The sequence below is a fragment of the Carex rostrata genome, chromosome 15 (assembly GCF_964058835.1).
Source record: "Carex rostrata chromosome 15, lpCarRost1.2, whole genome shotgun sequence".
Taxonomy (NCBI): Eukaryota; Viridiplantae; Streptophyta; class Magnoliopsida; order Poales; family Cyperaceae; genus Carex; species Carex rostrata.
The window spans coordinates 2,454,930-2,476,087 of NC_135932.1; the positions used below are offsets into that span (position 1 = coordinate 2,454,930).

A 21,158-nucleotide genomic window follows, 5' to 3' on the forward strand; every position below is an offset into this window, starting at 1 on the left:
CGTGACAGCTGTTGGGGACCACCTTTTGTGAACATACACATAATATCCTGTAAACATACACATATTATCCAGTAAACATACACATATTATCCTGTAAACATACACATATAATTATGTAAACATACATATTGTACTTGAAATTATAGCAGTTAAAATTATGGCAGTTGTGACAGTTAAAAACGCTTCAGAACTAAGCTGAAAAGGAAAGACTTTTATACACAGAGATTTTTGAGAGACTGTAGCTCGGGGACATTACCTTTTCTCTAAATTTAAACATACGCTACATTTATTTCAAATCAGTTCACGTCCAATCCAGACCTTTAATTATAATCACGGAAAGATTTAGTCATTTATTTCAAATCGGTTACTCAACACTGTTTTCACAGTCTTCACCTAACACATAAGAAAACTTGCAATTTTTTGTTTTAATAATCTTCAATAATAAAACTTTAATTAAAAACCTAACATTATAGACGTGATTATCTGCATATTATGTTTATAAAAATATAATAAAATTTGATATATGTTTTACAGTACGTCAAATGATTTAAAATTTCAACAGTCAAGAATTAACAGTTCTTGATGTATTGTGCAATGACACTTAAATAGTATGACCAATTTTTAGACTATATATATATACACATTAACATAGAGACCGGCTAATGTTATAATATTAGAATTTCAATCTAAATTATAACGAGTCAAATTTGTTCGAAGAGTCGATTCGAACCGTTCAACATATTCTTCATATTAAAATATGCTTAGAGATCAAATTATATATTTTTTGGAATATTTTACTATTTTCAGATAATCTGGACCATCCAAAACAATGATTTTGTACCTATTTAAAAAACTACTAAATATTTAAAAAAATATATAAAATTTAATCTCCAAGTACATTTTAACATGGAGATTATGTTGAGCGGTTGGAATTGACTGTGTGAACTTTAAAATCTAAAAAAAATGACTTGTTAAAATTTATTTTTTATTATTTCATTTCATTTCATTTAATTAACATGGAGATAACGTTATAACATATTATAATTTTATTATTTCATTTCATTGAATTTATTTTTTAAAATTTATTGATTAAAATTATTAAAATAATAATTGTCATGCAATTACTTCTGCGACTTTAAGCAATAAAAAGATGGAGTCTGCATTCTCTCAAGTAACTCAAATCTTGTATTTAGATCCGGACCGTCCGATCATTATCTGTGTCAATCGAACTCAGGTTAAAATGTAAGGGTCCCTTTTACTATTCGTGTCAAAGCGATCGAAATTCTGAAAAGACGTGCACTTCTACGAAAAGCCGCAATCGAACGCAATATCAACACGTACAACAGTGTATCTGGTTTTTGCCACAGAAAATCCATAGAAATGATGACGTCGTTGTCGTCGTGGAGTGTGTCCTGCACACACTCTCACACTACTCCCCGTTCATTGAACCCTTCTCTCTCTTCCCACAAAATAAAAATCCAACCTTTCTTCTCTCTTTCTCGTAAAAAGGCCAAGTGGTTGTTGTCTTTTTCTTTTCCCCCTCTTCTCATATCATACAATTATAAATTTACAGGCCCCCCCTCTTTTTCTCTCTCACCAAATTCTCAATCGAATGGGTGTTGCCCCAATTTCGTAGGCTTGGCTCTCGATTGAAGCTTAGATAAGTTTGATTTCTCTTAATCTCGAAGAATCGATGATGGCATTTTTGCTGGTTTCCTTTCTAGAGGACTCCAGATTGCTCGTGAAACTTTGATTGCGTTTTTACCTTCCTATTTGGCGATCCCTTTTTGGAAGGGAGTTCAGATAAGTATTATTTCCTTCTTTGCTCGAAAAGTTCGCGTAATTTGCTAGCTTTCGCTCCAATTTCGGAGAGTATTTGAAGTTTGAAATTATTCTTCCTTTTGGCCAATATCTTCGACTTGTACTTGTCCTTCTGACGTAGCTAAATTTTGCCAAAAGAAAGAGAAAAAAGAAGATTCTAAGAGAGAATAGATTGCATAGGTTTTTGTTTCCGTGATCTTTTTCGTTTGCTTAGCTGTAGTTTTGTATTCCACTTCAGTCGTAGTTTTTGCATCCTCTGGTTCGATCACTAAATTTTAAACAAACAAAATTTATAAAAACGGAGATAATGGAAGCTAATTTTTCATCCGGAGGAAACCTAATCCCAGGATCTTCTTACCCCTTTCAACCTTTGCAAAACACTCCCCAAATGCATCCCCAATTTTATCCTCAGCAAACGCAAACACCAACCCAGACGCATCAACCGATGCATGAATCATACGCTCATCAGCAAATCTCCCCCTTTCACATGACAAAAAACTGCTCGCCAAGTGAAGAAATATCCACTGGCCCGAGCCAAGTGGAAGACAGTTTGCATGAACTGAACCCTAACCCTAACAAAAGCGGCAAGGAGGCATCTTGGCATCGCATGAAATGGACAGGTACCATGGTTAAGCTTTTGATTACCGCAGTATCTTACATAGATGAAGATTTCACCAGCCCGATGTTGAAAAAAAAGGGTAAATGGAGATTAATTTCCAAGGTTCTATCTGAGAGAGGCGGGTCTCACGTGTCACCGCAGCAGTGTGAGGATAAATTCAATGATTTGAACAAGAGGTATAAGAGATTGACTGATATACTGGGTCGAGGTCGTTCTTGCAAAATTGTTGAAAACCCTACCCTTTTGGATTATTTGCAAGATATATCTGATAAGTTGAAGGAAGAGGCTAGAAAAATACTTGGCTCGAAGCATCTTTTCTATGAAGAAATGTGCTCATACCATAATTGTAACCGTTTAAATTTACCGCCGGATCCCAGTTTGAGAAAATCACTCCATTTAGCATTTGGGGAGAGAGATTTTGATGAGGGTGAACCGAGTGGGGACACAAATGAAGATGAAGAGGGGATGGGAAACATGGGTCATGAAGAGGATACCAGTTTAGGGGGCAGGAATAAGTTCTCTGACGGGCATGATCTGTCAGGTGGGGAGAAGAGCATGGTTTGTATAAGAGAAGAGGGGCTCAGAATCGAGGCACAGATGCTGGAGATAGAGAGGCAGAGGTTCAAATGGAGCAGGTTCAGTGAGAAAAAGGAGAGGGAACTGGAGAGGATGAGAATGGAGAATGAGAGGATGAGAATGGAGAATCAGAGGCTTGAGTTGGAATTGAGGAAGAAAGAGTTGGATCTTGAGTGTAGAAAGAGGAGGCATTAGGGAAGCTGTTTTGTTGTTTAATGGTAGGTTCAAAATCTAGAGTTCTTTTTGTGGATTTTGTTGGTTTGGAACTTCTTTAGTAGCAAATTTTGAATTTTTTTTTGTTATTGCAAAATTTTGTTGCTATGTAAAGCAAAGAATATCATGGCATGTGTTGTGATTCATAGGTAATCCTTCTTATTTGATCGATTTGTATGGTTCAAAATCTAGGTTCAATTTTCTCTGTCAATGCTGTTCACCAAATTATTTGATGGATTTGTATGGTTTTGAAATTGAATTATGGAAATTTGCTAGGCAATTTTTTTACGTTTTGGCAAGTCAAGAACAGACGGGTACTAAGAGTAAAAGACCTCGTGAAGTATTTTCTGTGCCACTTTTGTAATTAAATAAATTCTTTGTTACTTGCTATGCCATTGACATAGAGGTTATATACAAATGTGTACATGATGAGTATATCAGTATGCACAGTGAAAAATGTATACTAGAAAATTTTAGGTAAATATAATATAACAAAAGGTCTATTTGTATTAAATAAAGTTTGATAAAGTTTGATGTTCCTTTTTTATTTTCCGGACTGAAAAACATATTCCTTGCAATAGAGGGAAATCAGCTGGTTGCAGATCACTAGATCAGTACCGGATATCTTGGTACAACAGTTGAATTACACATGTATATGTGATTTTCGGGGGTTGGTTTTGTTTAAACCGAACTAAAAATAGTCAAATTAAATTTGTTTTCGGTTTTACAAAATAACATAACCAGTAGAAATAAATTTGGGCAACTGAGCAACAAGCCAACAACCGAATCAAATAACTAAATTAAATTTTGATTTCTTCAGTTGAACTGAAATAAAAGAGATAAAACTTAAAAAAATCAAACTAAATACATACACAAATAGCATTTAATAATCATAGAAATAAATATTAATATATATATTAGTTGTTGACATTGAACATATTATTCAATTTCATACAAAATATGTAGACGTTCTAAAATATTCAATTTTTTTTTTCATTTAAGGTCCAAAAATCAAAACATGGATTTGAATTCGGTCAGTTTGGTCTTTTTGATTTCAATCAAACCGATTCATTTAAACTGAAAAATTGAACCATTAAATTCTAACTTTTTAAGTTCAGTTAAAAATCAAATAAACCGGACCCAATGAACACTTAGTAACTCTGTTGTATTATTTTTCGAGCTAATTATAATTTTTTTCATTTTTCAGGGAACGTCCGTAGGCGTGCATTTCCTATTTCAATTAGAAATCCTTTGCACTATGTCTATATAGTGATTTTGTTACACTAATTCGAGACACTTCAGTGTAGCGTGTGAAAAGCCCAAAATTCATTTTTTCTATTATTAATATTTTTTCAGTAAAGCTAGGATGTGATGTGCTCACTAAGAGAGTTTGATGAGCAAAACTCTAAAAATATATCGGATCGACGTTAAATACCGAATTCAAACCGTTGAAATCTATGTACTTCATGAGTGATGCATATACATGTAAAATTTTAAAAGTTTTGAATTTATTTGCTACAGGTCAAGCGATAAAAAAAATGAACATTTTATAAGTTAATTTATAAGTTGTTTTATATATTCAATTTTTATTATTTCTTTGACCGCTTGACCTTGTAGCAAATAAACTCAAAACTTTCAAAATTTTGCATATATATGCATCACTCATGAAGTACATGGATTTCAACGGTTTGAATTCGGTGTTTGACGTTGATCCGATATACTTTTAGAGTTGTGCTCACCAAACTCTCTTGGTAAGCACATCACACCCTAGCTTAGCTCTTTTTTTATTATATATGAATATATGAATGATTGGAACCAATAAATAGAGAAATGTAACTATCAGCTGATGTTTGTCACAGTTTATTTACTATATATTCTCTTTCAGGGAATGCAACTATCATATGCAACCACTAGGCCCACAACATAATGGATGTATCCTTAATTTCTGACGTACTAATATATAAAGATTTCTTATGCATCAGAGTTGCAAATGAGGATCCCACTTGAAGATATTGATAAAGATTTGGTTCTTTTCTTTCACTTTATACGAGACTTTGTTTTCTTGTGCAGTTGCTAACAAATAAACGAGTCCGGATCTTCTGAAGTAACTAAAATTTTGAGTTTAGATCTGATCAAAATCCGGACCAATTCGGTCCGAGATAGAAATTAGAATGCACAAGATCCCTTTAATATTTGTGCCTAAATAAATCCATATCTAAACTAAAAAATTTGAGTTACCTTAGGTGATAGGAATTCCAAACAAAGGGTGTTTTGCGTAAAATCTCCATTCGCTTATTTTGATGCAAAACAGAAAAATATATATATATTTTTTTAAAAACCAGACAAAACAGAAAAAATATACACACTATTATTTAAGCACCTTTTAATCATCTCATATTGTGTATGAAATATAACAAATTAGCACGGCAACTGGTTGTATAGTTGGAAGCCTCTGAAATCTAATGGCCTCTTCCGTTGTGAGAAATGTATACTATCAGTCAGTTCGTATAGAATATCAGTATAAATGCATACTCTAACTATATCTGGAATCTATTAGCCTCTTCTCCTTCCGAAATTTTTAAATATACCATGGTTCAAAAAAAGATAAACCCAAACACTCTTTTTTTGAAAAATTTCGAATTTTGACACGGCCGCATCCCGAGGGAGCGGCCACCTTATTTCGGGCCACTTCTAGGCGATGCGGCCACCCTGTTTTCAGTTCAAAGTCACATGAGAAAAAGGCAAAAAAAAAAAAAAAAAAAGGGCCGCTGCCCCTAGATGCGGCCCGCAGAAAAGTGGCCGCATCTAGGCGATGTGGTCATGTCAAAATTCGAAAATTTTCAAAACCGGAGTGTTTGGATTTATCTTTTTTGGGATGATGGTATATTTAAAAATTTCGGCTTCTCCTTCTCCTATAATACTAAGTACAGAAAGGTGTATCTGTGTCAAAGGAAGTTTGGTGATCATCTTTTTTTGTGACCGAAAACAATTTCCTCATAATAGGGGTTATGATGTCAATGCGGTATCATGAATTGGATTGGTCCGCATTTTGATCGGACGGTTTGGATCCAAATCCAAATTTTGAGAGAAGAAAGGGGTTTAAGAAATTAATTTAACTTGATTTTATTGGTTTCCAGTAAAGTCTCCTTTCACTCACTAAATTCTGACTAATAAAACCCTAGGTTAGGGTGCTTATAGCTTTGATCCGGTTAAAATCAAAATAAAATAGGCAAACTAAATTTTTTATTCGGTTTTAAAAAATACAACTAAACTAACCGAATTAAAACCAAACTGAACATGATGAACATCCTAACCGTAGGGGAAGGACGACAGGGAAAAGAAGAGGGGTAAGATTTCTTTTTTCTTTTCTTTTTTAGATTGTTTGGAGGAGCTACCAAGGGTTAAGATCTTAACAGAGCAATTTTAACCTCATACAACGTACAAAATATATGATTAAAACAACAATGCATATAGTTCGTGCACTGCAAGAAGTCAAAATTGCTCTGTTAAAATCTTTATCCAAAAGTGGAGATGGGATACGATTTTTTTCTGTAATAAGTAAAAAAATAGAATTTAATCTTCTAATTTTTCTGTACCTTGGATATATTTATATATTTTTTCCAATACATGTTTATACTTAGTGTTTGCATTGAAATTAAAAACTTTAAAGATATATTTTTACTTATTTAATTTTTAAATTAAACTTTTGATCATTTAAAAAAAAAATAAACTTGTATATTAAATATAAATCCTATCGAACTAAAGCATAAATAACTTCCATCTAAAATGAGTACGGCTAAAATGCTTCATTTTTTGTACCACAATCATGCTTCACATCCTTATCTCCGTTTTGAAAATCCAAATAGTCGAACCCAACCGATCAACATGTTATATCTATTAAATTTGCATGTATACCAAATTTTATATTAGTTTGGAAATTTGTTCTATTTTTTTAGAGGTACAAAATCACTTTTTTTTTACGGTCCAAAATCTATTTAAAAACAATAATTTTGTACCTATCTAAAAAAAAAAAAAAAAATTCCAAAATAATAAAAACTTTGCTCTCCATGCATATCTTAAGATAGAGATTGTATTTAACAGCTTGGAATTTAAGAACTTGTCTTTAGTTTAGTGACAAAAGCACATGACGCCTATGTGGGAGGTTATCAGTTCGAAACCCACAAGTGGAGAAATATTTTATAATATACATAGGAGTTTGAAAATGTGTTGGATGGCTTGATCTCCAACCCATGATTTCAAAAAAAAAAAAAAAAAACAGCTTGGAATTTGAAAACAATGGGATATTCTAACCATACTCATCTAAAATATATATACTCTCTGAAAGAAGTTGGGATACAGTTACTCAAAAAAGTAATTTCAGTAAAGACGTTTTTTCAACAGGTATAAATATGGTTAAGACCAAGAAAGAATAAATATTTTGCTATGCCTCATCTGGCCCTGGATCACTTCTGCTTGTATGGGTTACACTGATAAGGCTTGATCTCAGAATGTATGTTTTTTTATATCTTAAAAAACCAAGGACTGTTTACTTAAAAAGTTTTTTTTTTTTTTTAAAAAAAAAAAACACGATTTTGAAATTTAAACCGTAAAACGTCAAATTGCTAGCATCCACAAAATTTTCAGAGACGCCGTCAGATTGACAGCGTTCTCTGAATCCAACACTTTCGGACTTTCCCCTAATCAAGTGTTCATAAAATTCAATTTATGGACACTAACAATTACTGGCATCCATTTTCGATAAAAGAGTTCGGTCATTTTGTACTTGTTCTTAGTTTTATTGTTACTATATATATTATGGTTACAGGTCCCGCTTACAACAACAACACAAATAAAAAACCAAATGTGAAAGAAGTTGCACGGTTTTCTTAAACAATTCCCTTCCAGTAATAAACATGTAAAATAAAAAAAATTAAACAAATGCTAACTCGGTAGCCGACACTTAAATCTTAAATTACAGTAAACATGAAACAATTAGCAATTAGTGAACAAGACTACAACATATTATACCTCGGTTAGCTTTAGTCGAGGAACAACATTCATCGATTGCAACTCCTGCTTAAAAAAACAAAGGAATTACCGCAACGGCATATCGAATGTAAAAAAAAAGAGAGAGAAAAGATGAATATAAAAGCACATTTATACCTGAAATAAAAGCTTGCACGCATAAGGAAGTTTCATGGTTGCCATATTTTCTCCATCTTTGCACATGGAACAAAACGACTTCTTCAACTTTTGATTGTAGTAGCCTAATAGGCCACACTTCTGACAAACCTGAAAAGTGGCAGATAAATTCATAGTTAAATTTCAAATAAGCATGAGCAACACAATTATATTTGCATTTTGTAAACAATGCCGTCCTCCTTTAGTACCTGTACTTGATAAGGATCACTTGATAACATGAGGCGTTCAAATATTAACATACTGGCACCGTATGCTATCAAACAGTCACGTTCCATTTCTCCTAGTCGCAACCCTATCATATAGAAGAGAAGCAAAAGAAAAAAAAGGAGATAAATAAATCTGCAAGTTCCTAAACTATCCCTCCTTAATTAATAGAATAAAGGGGCACATGGGCTGAGATGAAACTGGTACCAGGATCCGGTTTGTACCATGAGGTACTGGTACTTAGTTTTATCAGGATGCAAAAAATATGCTGAGGCCAACTGTGGTTAGCTTTGACATCTTATTATGATGTGGTTCTTTTGGTTCTTTTTTAGGGCATGTAATAGACTCAAGTTTCTAATGAAAAGGGCAGTACTGCTGCTTTTTTTTTTAAAAAAATAGAGTAGGGGCAAGGGGTAAAAATAGAAACAGTTAAGAAAAGGCACCTCCGTCACGGCTACGCCCTTCAGTAGGTTGCCTCGTAAGCATAACACGCGGTCCTTTAGCTCTTGCATGCATTTTATCGAGAACCTTACAGAACCAAGGGTATTTGTGGAATGCAAAAGTTACACTTGCGACTATTTTACTGAATACTGAAATAGTATAGTGCGGAAGGAACTAAAGGAAAAGTAACACATAAAATTACCATGTGTTTGAGTTTCTGATAGTAGATGGGCCCCATGAAAATGTACGCTTGAAGAGGAGTTCCCAAAATACCTGAAGCATGCATTACAACATAAGTAAAGAGAGGTTTTGGTTTTTCCTCAAAGAAGGTCGATTCTCAGTCTCCAGTTATTGTTTATTATTGTTAATATCAAGGACGGAGCCAGATTTGAAGCTATGGGGTTCAAACATGAATGGGGTTTAATCATATAAAATTTTCATGTTGCACATGGGGGTTAATTTTACTCTATAGAAAATAATGCACAAGTATAAAAAATTTGAAAAATGAATGGGTGTCAATTGACCCCCATTGGATACATGTGCTTTTGCCCCTGTTTATTATTATTGTTGTTGTTGTTAACTATAAAACCCTTATAAAAAGATGAAAAGATGGCATCAAATTTCACTTAAAGAAGTAATTGACCAAAGAAATTAATGTCATCTAATGTACCTGAGTACAGAAAATCCTTTCCACTATAGCTAAACCCCTTCTGTACAAGGGCATTGCTGAAATATCAAATAACAAATTCATCAATTCCAGTGTGCCACAGGCCAGAGTGCTTAAACAAATTTGTTGTGTGTGTGTGTGTGTGGGGGGGGGGTACCTAATGTCGTCGACCTTACAAGCATTGCCACTAGGTTCACCAAAAGCAGAACCATAGTGGAACCTTCCCCAAGATACACCTGCTTTCCCACCTAGAAGCTCTATCATTTTGCCAATTGTCATACGACTATACCACAAACATACCGTTACAGTTACTAGAGTAAATATTTACATTAATTGTGTTGACAAAAGATATAAAAATAATAATAAAAGATATTAAGAGAGAGGACCTCGGAAATCCATGTGGATTCATAATTAAATCAGGACATATACCCCGCTCAGAAAATGGAAAATCCTCTTGATTAACTATTGTGCCACAAACACCTTTTTGTCCGTGTCTACTGCTAAATTTGTCACCAAGCTGCAGTTTCATCAACAACAAAAAAAAGTCAACAAAATCAAGTAAATTAATTTTTTTGGATAAGATTAATTAAGTAATACAAAAATAGGAAATACACTCACCTCAGGCCGCCTAACATGGCGAATTATGAACTTGATGGGCATCTTTTCATTATTATCTTTATAAATTAGTACGCGGTCTATAACAGTTGTCTCCCCTTCAACACCTTTGAAAAAAGCAGGAGTATCTTTGTATGTCCTTTTTTTCCCCAAAAGCACATCGGAATATAATGAGTTAAAAAGATCTTAAATGGAATAAATTAAAGAAATAAAGAAGGAAAATGCAAACCTTGTTTTTAAGTCTTTATCAACATTTAGAGGAGATTTCTTGTTTACAAGCATATCATTATTTCGCACTATTTGACCAGGTTCCGCAATCCCATCTGCATCCAGAATCTTTCAAGAGGAAAAAAAAAATGGAATAAAAATTACAATAAGGGTAATACTTGGTACCAATTTGGTGCAGCCGCTATTTGGTACAGAGTGTACAGTACAAAATTGATGCCTTACAAGAGTGGTAGTGTACAGGTTTGTGCTATTCACCTAAAATTCAGAAACAAAATTATCCATATTAACTTCATAAAGAAAAAAAGAGATATCTTCTTGCCTGCATATTTTTCTTGTTTAAAGCACCATCTTTGTCCCTTTGAGGCGCAACGATGATATCTGACACTTTGCCACCATAGTTCTCTCTCACAACAGTTTGCCTGTAAATAAGAAATTCAAATCTTGAAAGTCTCAAAAAGGAAGTGATTAGCAATATGGTGTCACAAATAACAGCACCATCTTAAATAGAAAACATGTTTGATTCAAACCAGGAAACTTAATTTTCAATTGGTATCATTTTGATCCAGCTTCATACCAGCTTTGTTCACTAGATTCTTTAATTAGGCCAACTGAGAGCACAGTTCATGCTTAGACACTAAGGTACTGATAATAAACCGAAAGGAAAAAAAATAATTACTTCTTCATAGCAATGCAACGGCCAAAGCCACGATCAAGGGATGATTTGTTCATGACAATCGCATCCTCTATATCATACCCACTATAACTCATTACCGCTACAGTCGCATTTTGTCCTGCTCCAAGTTTATCATAACCCACCTGCATTAAATTGTTTCAGGTTCTTTGTTAGATGAACAATTTCAAGCTGTTTGCTCATAGTATCTCCAAAGTTTTTGCAAAGCAATATGAAAGATAGAGAAGAGTACCAGCTCTATAGTTTTTGTAGTCAGTAAAGGGCGTTGTGCATATACTAGCAAGTATAGTAGAGTGTCAGCCCGGGATAACTGCACTCAAGCAAACAAAAACTTCTATAAACCATTAAAAAAGTAACAAAATTGGACTTAAAAAATTAATTAAAAAGAATGATGCCTGGTTAAATGCAATATTCCCCATTGCTTGCTTTCCCATAGCACACTGTAAGATTCAAACAAAGTCTCCATTAGACCATTTGAGATTAAAAAAATACATTGCTAAACTGTAGTTTGAAAGCAAAGCACATTCAAGTAATAAACAAACCTGGTAGGTGTTACGTGGAGATTGGTTATGGTGTGGATAAGGGATGAGTCCTGCCACAACGCCTAAAAGAGTAAGTGGTTCGATCTCTATGTGTGTTATTTCATTCCTGTCAATTTCCCCTGCCTCGTGCTCATACAATGCAATCTAGTTTGTTTAGTTAAAAAGTTAAAACTTCAACAGGTACACACAGAAAGAACTTAGAAGGAGAGAGAATAAATTGTATACCAGAGCATTGTTCTGCTCATTGACATCAAGATACTCAATAAGCCCGTCATGCAAGAAATCATCAAAAGTACGAAACCCCACCTAAAAAAAAAATCACTGTTACTCAAAGAGTGAATTTTGACAAAACCAAATAAAAACAAATAACTGATACATTGTTATTGAAACATATAAAGAATTAAAAAGGACAGACCTGGAGCTCCTTCATGTGATGTTCTAAGACCCTCGAGATGCCCTTATCAGCAATAATAAGAGGCCGGCAAACACGACCTCCATCTGCTGCCACGTACACACAATTCTGAAAATATTTAAATGCAAAAAAATGTAACTAGTTAGTTTCAAATTCATTTTCCAATCTAGTACACCAAATGAGCAACTGAGATACCCAAATCTAGGGGGGTGAGAGGGAAAGAGAGAGGAGCAACCTGCTTTTCATGAACATAAATGCTAACAAACTCCCCAATCTTCCCCGAACGACGCAATCTCCTCATTGCATTAGCAAAAGTCTGTACAAATATCAGCTAACATAAATTAGCAGAAACAGCAGGCTAAAAGAAGAAAACTGGAAAAAGACGTGCTTCTAGTTTTTCAAAGATACTGTACATGGCTACCAAAAAGAAGTTTAGCACCAATCTAAGATTGACAGTAAAATATAAAATAACAGATATTGAATTTACAGACATGAGGTCTTGTGTGCTTTCCAAGAATAAGTCCGTTGAAAAACACCAGATATGAATCGTTTGCATAAATTTCTTCTGCAGAAAGGTGAGCAAGATCCTCTACACCTAAACTGTAACACTGCAATAAAGAGATTAAAATATTTTGAAAAAGAAGGTAGAAGGTACACAAGAATTTCATGCAGACCACTTCTACACATATTTGAATAATAAATATAAAAAGTAAAAAAAAAACTAAGAATAGTTATTACTTCAGACAAATTTCCGGAACATTTAAATGAACAAAAAAATTAAAAGAGAGACCAGACTAATAAGAGGGCCCTCTTCCTCGTCAGTTGTCACATGAGTCATCAATGCCAAATTTTTTGTCAGACCACAAGCTTCTCCTTCAGGGGTGTCACATGGACAAAGCATTCCCCACTATTTCAAAATGAATTCAACAAGTAAATTCAAATTTTAGTGTACCTATTCAAATAGCAAAAAAAAAAAAAAAAAAAGAACAACAAGAATATACCTGGCTAGGTTGCAAAGCCCTGGGCCCACTCACTTTGCGTGTCTTTTCAAACTGTGGTGATATGCGTGTCATATGACCTAGTGCCCCAATGTATGACAATCTAGAGAGAACCTGTTACAAGTACTAGTGAGCACTAGATGGTATATTGGAAGGGGTGAGGAAGGGAGGAGAACAGAGAGAGAGAGAGATGGATTGACGATGGAAAGAGAGAACCTGAGAAACACCCTTCTTGTGCATCCTAAAACGCTTCAAGTCCCAATTTCCAGTTGAGATGGACTTCTCCAAGCCAAGAGTTATAATATCAGTCACTATATACTAAATAAAATATGAAAAAGAAAAACACAATTTAGTATGAACACGTCAATTATTTGCTGTTTAAATATGATAAATCTCAGTTTAGAAGAATTAAAAAGAAAGATCTAGGACATACCCGACTAAAATCCAAAGCACCAGATCGATTGCTTTGGCCCATTGCATAATTCATTCGCTGGACAGCTTGAGTGTTCATTGTTTTGAACAAATCCTTTAGGAGGGAGGATTAAGGATAAATAAATCAAAAACAAGTTGCTCAAAGAGAATAATAAACCAATTTCTTCTACTTAATAATGTAAAGAAATAGATATATCACCTCAAAAAGCAAAGATACAAGCTGGCCAGATAGCTCCAACCTCTTGTTACCCACATAATCCTAACAAAAATGATATTAGAAGACAAGTTTTTCTATATGAAACTATTGTACATGTGTCATTTGCCATGTTTTTTTCAAATGACACACATCAACTGGTACATGCAACATATATCTTTTCTTCAAGGTTTTCTTATATCTTGGTTGACTCTTGTTTTGAGTAGAATACAAGAAGCCATAATTACAGATTTGTCAAAAAGAAAAGCTTAATGGCACAGAATTCAAAGCAGCATCAACCTTATCATCAAATGTGTCGGAATTAAGAATTGCATCCAACATGCGGCGTAACATAACAGCAGCATAAATGCACTTTGGTCTGAAATTTTGTTCTTTGACCTGTAAATAGAACAAAAGACCAATTATAAGTCCAAAAGGGAAAAAATACAAAATAAATAGTTATGACAGGAATCATTCATGGCCTTATAAAGCATATACAACCATGCATAACCCTGCAATACGAGTACACATGTCGTTACATAGAAACAGTAAATGTATCTTGTAATAACAAAATTTATCCCTCTCCTTTCTCTATATCCAAAAACAAATGCTGATGGATGTATAGTCTGACATTTCTTTCTTTTATTACGAAGTAGATGGGAAAGTATTATCAAATAACGTATCCTAGTTTTCGATATATATAGTATATTCTTAGCACTCTTCAGGGATATATATGATAATTCCTATTTTATATTTTTTCATAGGGCAACCATGATATTTCCTTTAAAGCGGCATAACCGCACAAGTAAATTTTTTTATCAACTGCAGTTAAATAATACATAAAAAACTTACAGGCACATGTGCAAGAAATACATCCGTTAGAATTGACTTCGTTCGTCCTTCCTTCAAGGTAGAAAAAAGAAGTTACAAAAAGTTGCATACTAAATGATCTCAAAAAATTAAACTTTATACTGATTGCCAAAATTTTACAGAAGTACCCTTCGTTTCTCAGGATTCACCGTGCCAGCATATCCCACCTGATATTTTAAAAAAAAAATTCTGAGTAACGAACTTGCTTCATACTTATAACTGTTAATCAAAGTTCTATATAAGTATCGCATGTATGTAGTGAACCTTAGCATCCATGTAATCCAGCGCCTGTTCTTGGGAATATATTCTCTCAGAGGAGCATTCCTATAAAGAGTTTTGTGTTATATGAAAGTAGATTCAATTAGCAACAACAACAACCAAGCCTTTAGTCCCCAACAAGTTGGGGTAGGCTAGAAATGAAACCCAATGGGAGTCACAAAGTTTAATAATAAAATAATAAAATAATAATAACAATAACAATAACAAGAAGAAGAACAACAACAACAGTAGTAGTGATACTAATAGTGATAAAGAGTGAGGCTATGTTACTATGCATAGCGCACTTTGGTCCGTACTACGGATCCATTTCTCCATTTTCAAGTCCAAACAGTCAATCCGTTCCGCTCAACATGATCTCCATATGAAAATGTGCTAGGATGCCAAATTCTACGTTTTTTAGAACTTTTTTACTATTTTTTTACTAGGTACAAAATCACTTGATGTAAAGATTCGATACCATTCGAGGAAGTGATTTTGTACCTATCTAAAAAAATAATAATAAATTCTAAATAATGCAATATTTGGTTTCGAAGTACATTTTCATATGGAGATCACAATGAACGGTTCAGATTGACTATTTAGACTATGAGATTTAGATATGATCCGTAGTACAGACCAAAGTGCGCTATGCATAGTACCATAGCCTCACTCTAGGATAAATAAGTTGCATTGATTTTCAGGAATTGATCTCATAAACCAAATTTATTTATATTGTCATATTTTAAATACTTATATATGTCTGGCTGGTTGAAACTATGCAAACGAAGTGTTAAGTTTGCTACTATCTTCAGGGTTTATTTGTACTGGTACAGAACTCATACCTGAATAGAAGGGAGGAGGAGATCACCATACCGGGGGTTCCTTCCAACCATTTGCACCACCTCTTGATCGCTTTCCGTTCCCATTGCCTTCATTACCACCATTATTGGAATCTACCATGTAAAGACATGTTCTATTACAAATATGACAACCCTCAAAGCACTAAATTCGTGCCTCCATGCGTATGGGACAACACAACACTCTTAGACTATCAAAATAGCAAAGGAAAACGACATGCTAGAGTTTTTTTATTTTGTTCCTGTTGCGTACCGGTTTGACAAATTGATTGAGTTGTAGATATATCTTCTCCTTATCCATAAAAAAAACAGTCTTGCTTTTAACTTCGTGTGTGCTGCAAGTAACTGATGCTGTGATCCTATTACAATGCAAATCACAGTTACAAATGTCAAATGCTAGAAGCAACTAAAAAGAGATCATAAGTAATAACAATCAAATAGCATAGAATTATGGATGCAAAAGCTACATCATATCCAATTATGAGTTAGCGTTTACACTACAAACCCCCAACTTGTTGAAGTAGCTAGATAAAACCCAGCTGTTAGAAGCTGACCACATTGCCCTAAATCAACAATCTCTAGTATTGATCTCATTTGAACCATGTATTGGTGCCAACATTAATGATTTTCTCCTGTAAATATAAGTCCTCGCCCTTCTTCACTCTTCCACTTCTTTCTTTGCCACATATTCTCTTTCATATCAATATTCCTTTGACAAATTGATTGAGTTGTAGATATATCTTCTCCTCATCCATAAAAAAAAAGTCTTTGCCAGTACCTTTTACTCATTTGATGAGAAGAAATATCAAAATTCAACGAATCTGCACAAATAAAAGAGTGGAAATTCTCCACAAGCAAATATAGTTTTACAGCCAAACTGAACGGTCACTTATCTGACTTCTGGTTCATTAAAAATAGCAAAAAGAAAAAAAAAATAACACTACAGGACACAAAATTGGATAACAAGAGGTAAAAAATTAACCTTCCTTTGCCATCTATGTCGATGAGAATGCGATTCTTAGACAGCTGTTCCTGTATTAGAATCACCTGAAAAATCAACATAACAAGCATATAAAATCAGATACTTCTTATAATGTATCGCAAGCAGTATGTAGCACAGTCATAGATGGTGATATCTATTGTAAGAATGAATGTACCTTCTCAGTTCCTTTGACAACAAAATAGCCACCAGGATCAAGAGGACACTCTCCTGAGTCACAAAATTTGCATTAGCAGCTTAAAAGAACAAATTCAATAAAACATTAAAAAAAAATTAGGCGTTTGCTAAAGGAGAAGAGACTCCTATTAAACTCTGAGGAATAGACATAAAATGCAAATTTTATATTTCTTTGTTTGCTTTTCTTTTGCAAAATTAGGAAAGAACTTTAAAAGAACATACCAAGCTTAGCGAGTTCAGTTTCATCCTTGCCATTTAGCACGCAATTACAGCTCCGCAGCATAATAGGGAGGCGACCAATCTTAACACCAGTCTGGAGAAGAGCTTTCACAGTTATGTTACGAATAAGTTGTTCTCTAAGGAAGGTAGATATAGATGGCCAAAAGATTTGAATACAAATCACCACAGTTGTGTAGGTCACTAGTTTTGGTTACCTTTTGGGTGTTTGCTCCACATACATATATCTTTATTATCTTTTTTGACATAACTTGTTTGATACCATAAGATAACATACAATAATCATCCAATGCATGCACACTTGTGCACATACAAACACACTCACACACACACACACACACACACACAAAGAGACATAGTCACCTTTCTAGTAGGATGTTGACCTTTCCCATCAGTGTACTCAATGTCAACTGATATATCAGCGCTATAGCTGTGTGAATATCAAAACCACAAAAACATGCTCAAAGAATTATCATAATGCTTGTACCTCTTTGGGAGATTTAGAAAAAAAAGCACCCAACATTTCTAGTAGTTTTATCAGGTCTATATAATTTGAATGTTACCGTTTCTATGGGATAGAAAAGGGACATCGTATGCATTAGCAACTTTGCCCTCATAATAAATGTATGTTTTCAACTTAATATTGATCATGAATGTAAATAAAACTGCTGACACTTTGTCTTTCTTCCAAGATAATGAAAATGAAAATTGTAAGGACAGTTGGTCCTTCATTTTAAGTAGTTGGGTGTTATCTGAAATTCAATCATAGAAACATAAATACTTAAAAGATGGGTTTCTGTTTGCAAATGCAGTGGAAAATTGTGGGGTTGAAATTTGAAACAAATCCTATCTTTTTACTTTTGCACAAATATGAGAGGCATTTTATCCCCAAACATTCGAACCTGCTGCATCTTGCTTATGGAAAATTTTCCATGGGCATTGAAAAAGTCAGAACATCTATATATTATATAAATATTTGGGATTAAGAAAACAACAAATGACATAACACTGTACGTTCTATCAGAGAGGCGGCAGAATTGAGGTGTTAACTTGATGTTGTCCTGAGCTAAATATGGCTCTCCAACAGATATATTTATGTATCTGCATCCATTTAAAGAAGAAAATAAAACAAGCTCTCAATAAGATATCACAGATTAGATGAAAACAAATATGCACCCCCCCCCCCCAAAAAAAAAAAAAAAAGGACAGAGAAATAAAAAGAAGTTAAGTTTCATTACAGATTAAATTTGATACCTGAGGTAAATTGTATCAGTGACCTTGTGCAAAGCATTGGCCTCCATTATTTTCTTCATGCCATAATTAACAAAATAATTGAACGAGTCTATATGCTGCTTCACCAGCCCCCTTACCTTTTTCCACAGAAATATAATGAATGAACAAGACTTTTAGAGAAAAATCCAAAGAAAACAACCAATAGAATGGAAGTAGCACTTACTAGGAACTTGGTTCTTGGTACTGAACCTGTCATTCGATCAGGCCTGGTACCGGTATGAACCGGGAAGTACCAGATTCATACCAAATGCACTTTTTTATAATTCGTATATTATTTGGATTACAGCCATTTTTTGTATATACATTAAAAAATGGAAATGTGCATTTTCTTAGAGTGTGCCATGTGCACAAGAATAAAAATGAAAGACGAGAGAAATTAAAGGAGGCACCTTTAGAAAGGCAGGAAGCAGCTGAAACTTGTCAATTGGTGACTTAATAGGTGCAGCTAACAAGTTGGGATTTGCACCCAAGCTACACATAGAAAAGGAATTTTGTAAGTCCAAAAAGTACTTCTTTGAATATTACCCAATTAAATTGTTCCTGCTGTGAAATTTTAATGTAAAAATTAAAGCGGTTTTAGCCACCCATTATAACAATAACCATCTCAAAAACCGTTCTAACACAGATTCTATTTTTTTCTAGAGGACGCAAACATAGAATATAAACAACAACAACTCATACTTCTCAGGGTATTAACACACAGACTAATATTTTTTTAGGATGAGAATGGAATATCAATGTAAATTAGAATGCTAAACCCTAAACCCTGACTTTGAACACACAACTGTTTGCCCAAAAAAAATTCTATCAAAATAGTCAATTGTACGAGAGAGGAGGGAGACTTACTCCTCTTGTTGAGAAACCATATCAATCAGCACCCGCGCACAACGTCCTCCAAATTCTTGTGTGCGCGATATCTCTTCGTTTTGGCCGGGAATTTCTGACGGGATTTCAGGAGCCCCAAATCATGCAAAGAAATCCCAGGAAAAATGATGATATTTCGCGAGAATTCGTTTTGCTAGCGAGATATGTGTCTTTTTCCCTTGTCTTCTCGAAGTGGATGTTGAGACAGAAAAGCAATGGAGAGGGAGAAATCTGGAATGGGACGGAGAGCAGTGGAGGGGAGAGGAAGAAAGCTCGGAACTGGGTCTCGGCGCTCAACAGCAGTTGAGACGGAGAGGGAGAGGCCGGGAGGGAATTGAGACTTGAGAGTGCGTATCCTTTTACCTGTGATCGGAACCAACACTCTGATCGGAATGAGAAGTTTTACGCTAAAACGAGAAATAGAAATGGAATTCTTCCTCGTCGCTTGATCGGAACAAAAGTATCGAAGGGAGATGACACGATTTGGCGGGATTTGAGAGGGGAAAATTCCTCTAACAAAATCACGGCAAAGTTGAAGGTATTTGATGAGAAACGATTTCGTTGAGGTGAAATTACACCTATGCCCTCGTCATTGTCTGCTTTTACGCTGCTGCCATGTCACTGTGAGTTTCAGATTTGCTAAAAAAGACATGGTTGAAGAGGTATAAGAAGAGGAGGGAGAGTTGAAGTGCAGAGCTGGCCGAGTCGTGGTGGAACTGTGGGTTTCACACCTTGGCTTTCGCTTAAAATATAGGTTTTTGTTGTTTCTTCCTCCTGTTCGAAGGATCGTGATGAGTCTGGATTTTGCTTACGATTCTTTGGTTTTGGTTATGGTTATGGGGAGAAGAAGAGGCTTTTACTTGATGACATATTTTGTAAATTAAGTGAACTTTTAGACTTATTTTAGACAGCCAAATATTGAACTTCTTTTTGCAGTTTAAACCTTCCGATCAACAAAATTCAATTTCAAATCTATTCCAATCATTTCTTTTCTATTGAAATGAAGTCTATTCTCATTAATTTTTCTTCCGATCAGACTGCAACTCTACCTCTCTAAAACGAGAGAAGAATTCTCGTTTTCATGAATTACCGTGATCGGAAACAGGTACGAAGAAGAAATGATTCGATTCGACGCGATTTGAACAGCCCGAATTGACGCTGAGAAATCACGTGGAAATAGGTGAGATTCGGCGAGAATTGTTTTACCGAAACAAAAAGGACAAAAATATCCTCGTCTTTTCTGTGTTCTTCTCCGTGCTTTCGTGCTTTCGTGCTTCTCTCTCAAATGAATAATGTTTCTCCGTGCTTTCTTTGTTCTTGCTTTGCTTCGTCGCTCTTGTTTTATTTCTGTTTAATTTTTGTGTGATTTGCTTTATTTCTTTTGTCGCAGAGAACTTCCCTTTTGTTATTTATGGTCAAATCCAACTATTAGGTAAATGGCATCTCTTGTAAATTAAGTTAACTTTAAGACCTTTTCTTCATTGTTTATACGAATTGAAATTCTCTTCTTTTGTTGTTTCGATCAGAAAAATTCAATTCACAATCATATACTTTCTTTTCTTTTCTATTCAAATGAACTGAATTTCTTACTCATTATTGTTCCGATCATAGTGTTACTCTGATCGGAACCACCGCTCTTCTCTTGAATTATATTAAAAATCAACAAAGTTCAATTAAAAATCAACTCTATTGAATTATATTGAATTGAAATTAATTGAACTCTAAAACCAATTGGTTCCGATCACAGC

General features: G+C 34.4%; 2 protein-coding genes across 3 annotated transcripts; one reads left to right on the forward strand and one right to left on the reverse strand.

The window, feature by feature from the left end:
- The first annotated feature begins 1,470 nt into the window (after nucleotides 1-1,470).
- Nucleotides 1,471-3,375, forward strand: LOC144566651 (uncharacterized). The gene has a single exon (XM_078316686.1). It carries the CDS (start codon nucleotides 2,129-2,131, stop codon nucleotides 3,209-3,211), a length of 1,083 nt encoding a protein of 360 aa, XP_078172812.1. The 5' UTR covers nucleotides 1,471-2,128; the 3' UTR covers nucleotides 3,212-3,375.
- A 4,629-nt stretch (nucleotides 3,376-8,004) lies between these two features.
- LOC144565973 (DNA-directed RNA polymerase III subunit 2-like) lies at nucleotides 8,005-19,539 on the reverse strand. 2 transcript variants are annotated; one of them, XR_013515088.1, is made up of 38 exons: nucleotides 19,393-19,539; nucleotides 18,936-19,017; nucleotides 18,508-18,623; nucleotides 18,268-18,354; nucleotides 17,617-17,683; nucleotides 17,239-17,329; nucleotides 16,997-17,049; nucleotides 16,822-16,886; nucleotides 16,093-16,198; nucleotides 15,825-15,935; nucleotides 14,989-15,048; nucleotides 14,853-14,891; nucleotides 14,707-14,757; nucleotides 14,155-14,253; nucleotides 13,861-13,920; nucleotides 13,663-13,755; nucleotides 13,446-13,547; nucleotides 13,233-13,343; nucleotides 13,022-13,138; nucleotides 12,723-12,839; nucleotides 12,467-12,547; nucleotides 12,235-12,339; nucleotides 12,045-12,125; nucleotides 11,820-11,963; nucleotides 11,673-11,717; nucleotides 11,510-11,587; nucleotides 11,263-11,402; nucleotides 10,906-11,005; nucleotides 10,588-10,694; nucleotides 10,362-10,497; nucleotides 10,130-10,260; nucleotides 9,901-10,000; nucleotides 9,747-9,802; nucleotides 9,279-9,349; nucleotides 9,079-9,163; nucleotides 8,620-8,723; nucleotides 8,393-8,521; nucleotides 8,005-8,302 (listed from the first exon to the last, which is right to left on the reverse strand). XR_013515088.1 is itself a non-coding variant. In XM_078315826.1 (38 exons), exons 1-38 carry the CDS (start codon nucleotides 19,410-19,412, stop codon nucleotides 8,252-8,254), a joined length of 3,417 nt encoding a protein of 1,138 aa, XP_078171952.1. In that variant the 5' UTR covers nucleotides 19,413-19,534; the 3' UTR covers nucleotides 8,005-8,251. The 2 variants fall into 2 exon arrangements, 1 of the variants encoding a protein (XP_078171952.1); XM_078315826.1 differs by having other exon boundaries at nucleotides 9,901-10,026; nucleotides 19,393-19,534.
- Between the last annotated feature and the right edge of the window lie 1,619 nt (nucleotides 19,540-21,158).